Below are 12,376 nucleotides of genomic sequence, written 5' to 3'. Positions count from 1 at the left end.
TTGCACCTGCCCTTGAAGACATTTTCAAAGTTCTTAAATCTTCCAGATTGACTGCCCTTGTTGTCAAAGTCATGGACTGTTTTTCATTGCTTATTTGAAGTCTTCTTGCCATAATATGGACTTGATCTTTTACCAAATAGGGCAATGTACCTTGTCACAACACACATGATTGGCTCAAATGGATTGAGGAAAGAAATTCCACAAATGAATTTAAGGCACACCTGTTAATTCAAAGGCATTTCAGGTGACTACCTCATGAAGCTGGTTGAGAGAATGACAAGCATGTGCAAAGCTGTCTAAGGCAAAGGGTGGCTACTTTGAAGAATCTCAAATATTTTGATTTGTTTAACACTTGGTTACTACATAGTTGACGTCTATTAATTCTACAATATAGACAATATTAAAGAAAAACCATTGGAGGTGTCCAAACTTTATAACTTGTAACCGATTTCAAAAGCTGCTAAATGAATAGGGAAAACACTGAAATCATTATGTTTAATGGAAAGAAGTGGAGGGTGCATACAATAAGTGATACTTGAAAAGGTTCTAATGAAGGCCATTGATTAAACTATAAACTTGATGTTTCAACAGATTTTTTAAATCTGAGCCTTTTCAGTCATTTTGAAAAGTTTTATCCAGCCTGCTTTGGGTTGGTGGAAGGAGCCATATTGCTGCTAGAGTCATGCAGTAACCGGAGACTTGCCGACTTTTAGAACCAACAGAAAGACAGACGCAAGTTCACAGCAGACTAAACCATTTATTCAAGTGGTCTTCAGCCTTGTGGGTCTGTCTTGACAGTCATTTGCTGGAAAACTTTACTGACATGATTCAACCAATAGGAGAGAAAGGAGGGACTAAACCAAGCGTGAGCATGACTGCTTCTAGTGACAATGGAACTTGTAGTCACTAGCAATACACAAAGTACTGGTCCCCTTACAGTAATGACCACATATCCTATATGGAACATCATTAAGTGCAGTGCTTATTAATATATCAGGAATGTACATTTTTACAATGCATGTAGTTAGGATCTTCCATCCAAAGAGACATTCCATAATAAAAGTCCCACCCTCACACAGAATCCGTCAACCAATGGAGACTGACATGTATTATCAATGTGGGACTTTTACTGTGGCCGGCCCCTAAACTATAGTGCATTTCAAAATGAGTCAAATCATCCCTTGTTAACACAAGCAGCAGGTCATTCATTGTCACAGAAACTCAGGGAAGAGATGCAGCCACAGGACACTACGAGCAGCAGGTCAGGTTGCTCGTGCGCTCTAGGCACGTGCATTGATGATGTCAACAAACTCAGGCTTGAGGGAGGCTCCGCCCACCAGGAAGCCATCCACATCGTTTTGGGAGCCCAGCTCTTTGCAGTTGGCCCCCGTCACGGAGCCTGGAGAAGGGAGGGACTTGTAAAAACACTCAAGTGTGCATGTAATACATACAATAATTTTATCAAAGGTTTAGGAGCACATTCATATTCTTTCAACAGACACTAAAATAATGTTACAAGCTCCATTTGATGTCAGTAATATGCGTTTTTCTAACTCTATTCAGCCCAATACATATGTTTAGATTTCCATTAGAAACAGTGGCTCTGGGGATTTTCTCGTTGCTATTAGCAGCCTGAGTTCAGTGTGGTCCCTACTGACCTCCATAGATAATGCGGATGGAGTCGGCCACGGCCTCAGAGACGTTGGCCCTCATCCACTCCCTCAGCTTCTCATGCACCTCCTGGGCCTGGGGCGAGACAAGTTCACACAGTGTCTTGTACAGCCAACTTTGTGGGGACACACAATTCAGTTCCACTAACCCATACCCTTTCCCTAATTATAACCTTAACCCTAAACTCCCAAGAAATCACACTTGACCTTGTGAGGACAAAAAAATATAAGTCCCCAGTTGGGCAAATTTGTGTTTAATTTGAATTAAAATGGTGAAAAAAAACAAATAGCTTCTTAGCAAGAGCAATTTTGCTAGGACTGTCTGGGAGATGTCCGAGTGGGGAGGGAAAAACTGAAAACTAGCTGTTATTGGCAGGGAGGTTTGGAACTCACTCACTTATCCGTCTATCACCTAGTCTATCACCTAATTTACCACCTGGTGATGTCACCAGGCAGGACAAAACTCCATCCCACCAAGGGCTGAAATTTCAAACCACTTGCCCTTTTAGTGCATTATCATTTTCACAGTATAATTCCAACCTCCATCTGGAAATGTATATAAAAACACAGGAAAAATATATATTTTTTAAAATCACATTAGACTGCACTGGGCCTTCAAATAAATAAAAAACAGAAAATACACTCTTGCAGCAGAAACAAACTAGTGCTTTAATATAACCACATTTAGCATAAACCACTAAGCTGTTCCTAACAAAACAAAACTGAAACAATGGAACTATCGTTGAAGATTTACTTAAAAACATAGTGAGCTACAAAACTATTGGCACAGACATGTTTTGGCTCTGTACTCCAGGACTTTTGATTTGAAATCAATGACAATGAAGTTAAAGTGCAGACTGTCAGCTTTAATTTGAGGGTGATTTCAACTACAAGTGAACCATTTAGAAATTACAGCACTTTTTGTACATGGTGCCCCATTTTAGGGGACCAAAAGTATTGGGACAAATTCACTTAAGTATATTAAAGTAGTCAAAAGTTAAGTATTTAGTTCCGTATTCATAGCTTGCGTTGACTACAAATTTGTTAGATGCATTTGTTGTTTGTTTTGGTTGTGTTTCAGGTTATTTCGTTCCCAATAGATATGAATGGTAAGTAATGTATTGTCATTTTGGAGTCACTTTCATTGTAAATAAGAATAAAATGTTTATAAATACTTGTATATTCATGTGGATTCTACCATGATAACGTATAGTCCTGAATGATGAGTGCGAAAGTTAGACGCACAAATACCGTAGCATATCTTGGGGGTATGATATTTGTGCGTCTAACTTTCTCAGTCATTCACATAGAATTCCCCCCCACTGCGCCATAGTTAAATGGCGGCGAGCTTTACATCACTCCAGCCGATGCCTGGCATTACGCATGGTGAGATTGCATGGCTGGCTGTGTGCTCGATTTTATACACCTGTCAGCAACATCTGTGCCTGGAAATCTCCAAATCCACTGATTTGAAGGGGTGTCCACGAGTGGAGGCTGCTGAGGGGAGGACCACTCATAAGATGGCTAGAATAGAGTCAATCGAGTGGTATCAACCACATGGATACCACTCCATTCCAGACATTATTCCATTCTGTCCTCCCCTCAGCAGCCTCCACTGGTGTCCACATACTTGTGTACATCCAACAAGTTCCTAGAGGCACAAGCTTGATGCAAATAATTGTGCGCTAGGAATATGGGACTAAATAAAAAACGGTTTGACTCATAACACACAAGTGAATTTGTCCCAGTACTTTTGCTCCCCTAAAACTGGGGGGGGGGGCGACTACCTACAAAAAGTGTCATCATTTCTAAATGGTCACATATGGATGAAAATACCCTCAAGCTGAAGCTGTCAGTCTGCACTTTAACCCCAGTCATTGTAGCATCTCCCTGACAACAATGATAACCGTTTGTGTGACTACAGTGGACTGTTAGCCCAACATGCACAGTGCTCGTTTCTAGTGAGTGTACTGCAGGCCTAAACATGTGGTGGTCTATAAAGATTGGATGGAAGTGGGCCATCCTAAGAAGCCAACGGGTGCCTTTCACGTAACAGAATCCCGCTCACTGCAGTCATGTACAGACAACTCTTGCCAACTTAAAAAAAATGAAATGCATGCGATTACAAAAACCAAATTCCATTTCCCACAGATCTGTGTGTAACTTACAAAAAAATATAGTAAAGTATGCATGTTGTAGGTAAGTAAATATTGTTATGAAACAGCGATGAGTCGTACCTGTTCGGGTGAGGCTGTCTTGCCAGTACCGATGGCCCACACCGGCTCGTAAGCCAGCACCACTTTGCTCCAGTCCTTCACGTTGTCTACAACAACAACTTTACATCAATATAATGGACGGCACTGTATGTAGATCATGGTAAATTATGTTTGGCCTACCACTAATTGCCTTAAGATGTATAATACAACATGCGGTACGTAGACTAATGGAATGGACCCCAGAGTCAGGCAAAGTTATGAGAAGGTGTGATGTCATTGTTTGTTGAAATGTATGTAAATCGTAAGTTGTCTATTGTTTTTGTCTATGTATATTTTCATTAAAAAAAATAAAAAGTAACATTTTCAACTTAAACCAAAATGGCGAAAATATTTTTGGAAGGAGTGCAACAGAGCAGGTAGAATATATAAAATGAAGATTTCATGGACATTTTTAGTCAACTTTCCCAAAGAGTCATTCAGGAGAGAAAATAAAGGATCTAAATGTTTACACTGGTCATTTAGCAGAGACTCTTATCCAAAGCAACTTACTAGTGGGGGCATACATATTCCTACTGGTCCCCTGTGGGAATCGAACCACAACCCTGGTGTTGCAAGGGTTCAACGCTTGCATGATGAGAACGCTTTAGATGAGCAGACTAATACATTCCTGTGATACACAGCGAACATGGGGTTTGAACCTAGCGGTTACCTGCGATGGCCTGGGTCTGGGCGTACACCACCTCCTCTGTGGTTCCAGCCTCTCTCTCCTCCAGCTTCTCTCCGATGCAGGCAATCACCCCCAGGCCACTCTCCAGGGCGTGGGCCACCTTCTGACCAATCAGCTCGTCACTCTCCCCGAACACGTGGCGCCTCTCCGAGTGGCCCAGAATCACCCACTCCACACCACAGTCCTTGATCATCACAGGGCTGAGGGACAGAGAAAGAGGGAGAGGGATTACCAATACATCCATTAAATAGTAGATTTAATTGAAAATTGAAATGTTTTTAGTATGTCAGATTATTCTGGCATTTCTCACAGAAACTTCATTAGGAGGAAAGATGTTAAAAATAATTTTTTACATTTGTATCAAACTTCCAGAGTGGGCTCTGCTAATTCTGAAGGTATGATACATTTTATGAGCACCAGCAACTCAGTGAATGGGAAAATGGATTCAAAGGGTATCTGGATAACCAGCCAAATAGGAAAGTAGCCAGCCAGGCCTCCCCGGCCACAACCTATATTTCGATGGCCTCTGGTACAGTCTAATGTCTTGATTCCACCCGAAATACACAGCAAAATTATGACCGTACGTACATACCAACCAAAAGCCATGGATTACAGGCAGCAACCGCACTGAGCTAAAGGCTAGAGCTGCCGCTTTCAAGGAACGGGACTCTAACCCGGAAGCTTATAAGAAATCCTGCTATGTCCTCTGATGAACCATCAAACAGGCAAAACATCACAGGACTAAGACCGGATAGTACTATAACGGCTCTGACGCTCGTCGGATGTGGCAGGGCTTGCAAACCATTAGACTACAAGGGGAAGCACAGCCGAGAGCTGCCCAGTGACACGAGCCTACCAGACGTGCTAAACTACTTCTATGCTCGCGTCGAGGCAAATAACACTAAAACATGCATGAGAGCACCAGCTGTTACGGAAGACTGATCATGCTCTCCACAGCCGATGTGAGTAAGCCCTTTAAAAACAGGTCAACAGTCACAAGGCTGCAGGGCCGGACCAATTATCAGGACGTGTACTGCGAGCATAAACTGACCAACTGGCAAGTGTCTCCACTGACATTTTCAACCTCTCCCTGTCCGAGTCTAATTCCAACATGTTTTAAGCAGACCACCATAGTCCCTGTGCCCAAGAACACTAAGGTAACCTGCCTAACCGACTACCAACCCGTAGCACTCGCGTCTGTAGCTATGAAGTGCCTTGAAAGCCTGGTCATGGCTCACATCATCATCCCAGAAACCCTAGACCCACTCCAATTTGCATACCACACCAACACAGATGATGCACACTCCATTGAACTCCACACTTCCCTTTCGCACCTGGACAAAAAGGAACACCTATGTGAGAATGCTATTCAATGACTACAGCTCAGCGTTCAACACCAGAGCCCTCAAAGCTCATCAGTAAGATAAGGACCCTGGGACTAAACACCTCCCTCTGCAACTAGATCCTGGACTTCATGACGGGCTGCCCCCAGGTGGCAAGGGTAGGTTAACACATCCACTACGTGCTCAGTCCCCTCTACTCTACTCCCTGTTCACTCATGAATGAAAAGCCAGGCACAACTCCAACACCATCATTAGATTTGCAGTTAAGTGGAAGGCCTGAACACCGACAACAATGAGACAGCCTATAGGAAGGAGGTCAGAGACCTGGCCGTGTGGTGCCAGGACAACAACCTCTCCCTCAACGTGATCAAGACGAACAAGATGATTGTGGACTATAGGATAAAGAGCACCGAGCACGCCCCATTCTCATCGACGAGGCTGCAGTGGAGCAGGCCGAGAGCGTCAAGTTCCTTGGTGTCCACGTCACCAACAAACTAACATGGTCCAAGCACACAAAGGCAGTCATGAGGGCACGACAAAACCTCAGGAGATTGAAAAGATTTGGCATGGGTCCTCAGATCCTCAAAAGGTTCTTCAGCTGCACCATCAAGCGCATCCTGACTGGTTGCGTCACTGCCTGGTATTGCAACTGCTCGGCCTCTGACCGTAAGGCACTACAGAGAGTGGGGGCTAAGATTCCTGGGGCTAAGATTCATGCCATCCAAGACCTCTACACCAGGCGGTGTCAGAGGAAGGCCCTAAAAATTGTGAAAGACTCCTGCCACCCTAGTCATAGACTGTTCTCTCTGCTACTGCATGGCAAGCAGTACCGGAGCGCCAAGTCTTTGTTCAAGAGGCTTCTACCCCCAAGCCATAAGACTCCTGAACATCTAGTCAAATGTCTACCCAGACTATTTGCAGTGCACCCCTCACCCCCTCTTTACACCACTGCTACTCTGTCATCAATGCATAGTCACCTTAATAGCTCTACCTACATGTACATACTACCGCAAACAGGTTCCCCCGCACATTGATTTTGTATCAGTACCCCCAGTATATAGTCTCTTATTTCACTGCTGCTCTTTTATTACTTGTTACTTTTCACGTATTCTTATCTGTATTTTTTAAACTGCATTGTTAGTTAGGGGCTCGTAAGTAAGCATTTCACTGTAAGGTCTACACCCGTTGTATTCAGCACAGGTGACTAATACAATTTGATTTGAATACTTATTAAATTTACCTCCCAAATTGTAAAAATGACTTTACAATTGAAATGACTGAAATTGTTTGAAGAATTCAGTGTATTGTTAATTGTTTTGGATATCGTCTAGTCCTAGGCCTACACTGAGTGTATAAAACATTATGAACAAATGATGTCAAATCCACTTCAAATCAGTGTAGATCAAGGGGAGACAGGTTAAATAAGGAATTTTTAAGCCTTGAGAAAATTGAGACTGTGCCATTCAGAGGGTGAATAGGCAAGACAAAAGATTTAAGTGCTTTTGAACAGGGTATGGTAGTAGGTGCACCAGTTTGTCTCAAGAACTGCAACGTTGATGGGGTTTTCAACACTCAGTTTCCCCGTGTATAACAACCAAATGACATCCAGCCAACTTGACACAACTATGGGAAGCATTGGAGTCAACATGGGTCAGCATCCCTGTGGAACGCTTTCAACACCTTGTAGAGTTCATGCCCGACAAATTGATGGTGTTCTGAGGGCAAAAGGGGGGACAACATTAGGAAGGTGTTCTTAATGTTTTGTACACAGTGTATAAGATCAGGACTATGTGGTATGTGAAAGAACATTAATTAAACTCGTCTTCTTTAGAGATTAAAGTAATTCAGTTTTACTGCAAGATATGAACTGCCACAATGTTTGTTCAAATTGCGCATTTTATTTAAAAAAAATAGCCCACATCTAGGAAAAATACAATCGAAGTTGACTACTATATGAAGGTCAAAAGAAAATGAATGTGCCAGAAAACAAAAGGCTAAGTGGATTTTTACTCATCTTTACTACTTATGTTAAAAACATGGGACATGCAAATTCAGGGCTCTAAGCTGACATTTTGTACAAGGAGCACAATAAGCAGCACACAAAACTGTAGGAGTATAATGAAAGTATTTGAGAAAGCGTTATGATAAGAAATGACTAAAAGTTATTTGGATTGTTCCATGCTCAATAAAGTACAAATGTACACGCAAATATTTTAGTCACATGGGTGCAAGTGTACACCCGCAATTCGGGGCAGGAATGATCCCCCTCGAGCAACCAATTGGTTCCTTCAAGCCTGCTGTGTACTGGATAAAACAGTGCCTGACAGCTGGACGAAGGACCGTCTACTGGTCGTCCCGCCTAACGCTTCGAACACACAGACTACGTCATTGCATCACTGCTGCATAACATTTTGCGCAGCTAGGCAACTAACGCTGGAACAGCATGCGAGAGGCTGGAGCGACACACTGTGCTAGCTTGCTAGTTCTCCAGCTTGAACAGTGTCGCCCCCTCCTGTGCAAGGACAGGTCTACTGGTCGACCCCGCTAGTACAGCAGCTAACGTTCGTTATCGACAGTGTTGCGCCCATGTACCGGACTAGCTGGCTCCGCTAGTACAGAGTCCTTGGCTCCCGCCTGCCAAACACCTGCTGTTGTTAACAGAACTGGGGGAAACAGTGTCCGACAGGCAGGGGCTGTCTACCAGTGTACGGCTAGCTAGTTACCGTTCACATCCTCTTCTGTGGAGTTTATTGGCGGCTGGCATCCAACGTTATTGTGCATTAACGTCACCTACTGTACTAGAGCACCCCGCCTCCCCCAACTTAAACATGTACCAATAGAAGAATAAAGAGGAGTTCCTGCAGATGTAGGAATACCCACATTCAGGAACGCCATGTTCAACAATGGTGGGATTCACATGTCTGAGAGATGATATTCTTCGAAATTCCTTTGCTAGCAGCAGTTGAACAAACTCAAGTCTGAACAACCTGGTGTAGTCGGCTGTTCATCCAGCTAGTGGAAAACACTGGGCTGTGAATGGTTTATGACCTGCAATATTACATTTCTATGTATAAAACATGTCAAATCAGAGCCCACTGACATTTGACATGTTTGAATGGTATATATTGTTAAAACAATGTCTAAAAATAAATGAGGTAAAAAAAGGTTCGTTTTGAGATTTAACCTCTTGAAACTCTGGGGGCGCTATTTCATTTTTGGATGAAAAACGTTCCCGTTTTAAACAAGATATTTTGTCACAAAAAGATGCTTGACTATGCATATAATTGATAGCTTTGGAAAGAAAAGACTCTGAATTTTCCAGAACTGCAAAGATATTGTCTGTGGGTGCCCTAGAACGGGAGCTACAGGCAAAACCAAGATGAAACGGCAACCAGGAAATCAGCAGGATTTTTGAGGCTCTGTTTTCCCATTGTCTCCTTATATGGCTGTGAATGCGAGAGGAATGAGCCTGCCCTATCTGTCGTTTCCCCAAGGTGTCTGCAGCATTGTGACGTATTTGTAGGCATATCATTGGAAGATTGACCATAAGAGACTACATTTTCCAGGTGTCCTCCGTCGAAATTGGTGCGTCATTTTCAGCTGCTGGTATTTTTCCATGCGATTCTGAGGGGAAAGCAGGCTTCCACGAACTGCATATCAATGAAGAGATATGTGAAAAAACACCTTGAGGATTGATTCTAAACAACGTTTGCCATGTTTCGGTCGATATTATGGAGTTAATTCTGAAAGAGTTTGATGACTGAATGTTTTGGTGACTGAATTTTCGGTTCGTTTCGATAGCCAAATGTGATGTACAAAACGGAGCGATTTCTCCTACACAAAGATTCTTTCAGGAAAAACTGAACATTTGCTATGTAACTGAGAGTCTCCTCATTGAAAACATCCGAAGCTCTTCAAAGGTAAATTATTTTATTTATTTGGTTATCTGGTTTTTGTGAAAATGTTGCGTGCTAAATGCTACGCAAAATGCTAAGCTAGCTTGCAATACTCTTACACAAATGATTGATTTGCTATGGTTCAAAAGCATATTTTGAAAATCTGAGATGACAGTGTTAAGAAAAGGCTAAGCTTGAGGGCAGGCGCATTATTTTCATTTTATTTGTGATTTTCAGAAATCGTTAACGTTGCGTTATGCTAATGAGCCTGAGGCTTTATTCACGACTCCGGATCCGGGATGGGGAGTATCAAGAGGTTAATTCAGAATCTAGACATGCTACATATTTGCGAACACTATAAAGAGTATAATGACACCAAGATGTCTGTATTATGTACAGTTCACAGACCATAGGTTTAAAAGGGCCTAACATTACCAATTTCATCATGTTTTTTTTTAAATGGTTTGATACACAAATGTAAAAAAGAATGTCAAACATCCATCCTCCCAATGAAGTTCCTAAATCACCCAATAAGGAGTCCATCTTAAACCAGTTCACAGATTCCGTCTCAAGGAGGAAGACGTGTCGTCATATGGAGGGAGCCTTACCTGATCTCGCCAGTGAAGGCCCCCTTGGCAACTTTGTAGCAGTTCTGTGCGGCGACGCCGATCCTGGCATCCAAGTTCGAGCGGGCAAAGTCAAGGTAGACGGTGGGAGCACCACACACCACCTCTGTGAGTATAAGAGAGGGAGGTAGAGAGAGGAGACAAGAGGGAGACAGTAGGAGGAGTTTAAAGCGTCCTCATGCTTCCCATCTGAAACAGTTCGGAACAGTTTGTGCATATTAGGTGGACATTTAGGTCTTCGGCAAGGGTTTTTTCAGTTGTTCGTGCACACTACATTTTTTCCTCCAGGCAAGCCGAAGTCAGAAGATTTACACCCCTTCAACTGGTGGATAGGCTGTTGGTAGACCGACACTTCAGTTGAGCAGTGGTAAATATATATAAAAAAATATATGGCACAAGAGACCTGCCTGATTCACACCTGTCTGAGTGGACTAATACATTGAGAAAGCCGCAGAAATGGTACACCAGTAGTTCATTGACCATTTCTAATCTACAATGTTTGTTTGGTTACAGTAATTTCTGTTAATGCATTCAATATATTACTGCAGCCATTGTGGGAGTGGACACGTTGTTTACAGAGCCCACAACCTAGGCTAAACTTGCAAGGAAAAAAAGTTATTCAATTGAACAGTTGTCAATATAATCATAGTCTTTTGTTTGGCACGCTATTGTCAATCTTGAGTAAGGACACGCACCTGATAATGCGTATAACTAAGCCTAGACTACCTGGCCTGCATGCAAATGTAGGCTTATAAAATGTGCCCATTTGGGGATCAGTTGGTGAATTAAGACAATCTGAAATTCTGTGGAGCTTCTCAACGTCTTAAGTCTGTTTTTACATACATTGAGAATGACGGTTCCTCAACGTAGCCGATTTTAAATACCTTTTCAGCGCTATCCCTTTCGATAACCAAAACGGATGAGCAGGCTTATTACTGGGAATTTAAAGCCCAGGTCTCATCAATGCACACAGATGTTATGGGAAACTATGCTGAGTTCAATGAGTATAGCTCTCACTATCAGCCCAGGTCCGTGCTATCCAGAATCATTGGGACGTCCCTACCCCATTGAAGTTCAAATTTAAAATGGTTGAGGTGACGATTAAAATGTAGGGTGAGGTATAGGTTATGGTAAGGGTTAAGGACGTCTCAAGGATTCCACATAGCGGTCAAAAGATACGTCACGTGACTTCAATGTCATGGTGTTATTTTCGTGTCGTTTGACGCAATCATCAGCATCATTCTTCTGTTTAGTGCTAAAAAAATATATACATTTACTAGTTTCATGTTAACATGTGTGTATATATGTATTGGTATCAATAAGAATGTAGTGTCAACGTTTTAGGGCACATTTTAGACTGAAGATATTGAGACAAAAATCAAATGCCGGTTACCGGTTTCATCGTTGAGGCTTGCAGTGTTCAGGGTCGTTATAAGGTCGCCCAGGCTCTTCTTGTCACCGTTCATCTTCCAGTTTCCTCCTACGAAAAATGTTCTAGAAGACATGATGGCTGGGCGTTAGACGATACCGGAAAACCGAAGACACGGGCCTAGGATGTGATGCGCTCGCAACAAACAGTGGGTAAGCAGAAGCAGTCTTCTCCCCGTTTTTCTTTAAGCTTCTTCTTCTTCGGTGGGGTTTAACGGCAGTTGGCAACCAATATAATGTTACATTACCGCCACCAACTGGACAGGAGAACAAATCCATTCTACTTTGTGATAGAAAAAAAAGAATTACACTGCCAACCACTGTATTAACCCTACACTCATAAAAAGACACTCCCCCCATTCCACTAAACCTATCTAATCCTTTACCAGGCCAATGGCCTGGGAGGAGGGGACAATACCATTCAACACCCCCTGTAACTCTTCGCATTAAAATCTCCTAATTCCAAGTAC

The 12,376-nt window shown here is 42.6% G+C and overlaps 1 protein-coding gene across 1 annotated transcript; it reads right to left on the bottom strand.

Annotated features, from left to right (window-relative positions):
- Positions 1–737: 737 nt before the first annotated feature.
- Positions 738–12,119, bottom strand: LOC135549993 (triosephosphate isomerase A-like). The gene is made up of 6 exons (XM_064980413.1): positions 11,872–12,119; positions 10,461–10,584; positions 4,596–4,813; positions 3,908–3,993; positions 1,659–1,746; positions 738–1,399 (listed from the first exon to the last, which is right to left on the bottom strand). Exons 1-6 carry the CDS (start codon positions 11,981–11,983, stop codon positions 1,281–1,283), a joined length of 747 nt encoding a protein of 248 aa, XP_064836485.1. The 5' UTR covers positions 11,984–12,119; the 3' UTR covers positions 738–1,280.
- Positions 12,120–12,376: the final 257 nt, after the last annotated feature.

The sequence above is a fragment of the Oncorhynchus masou genome, chromosome 12 (genome assembly GCF_036934945.1).
Source record: "Oncorhynchus masou masou isolate Uvic2021 chromosome 12, UVic_Omas_1.1, whole genome shotgun sequence".
In the NCBI taxonomy this organism is placed as follows: Eukaryota; Metazoa; Chordata; class Actinopteri; order Salmoniformes; family Salmonidae; genus Oncorhynchus; species Oncorhynchus masou.
Note: the sequence above shows the minus strand (reverse complement) of the source record. Positions and strands in the feature narration are given on the sequence as shown.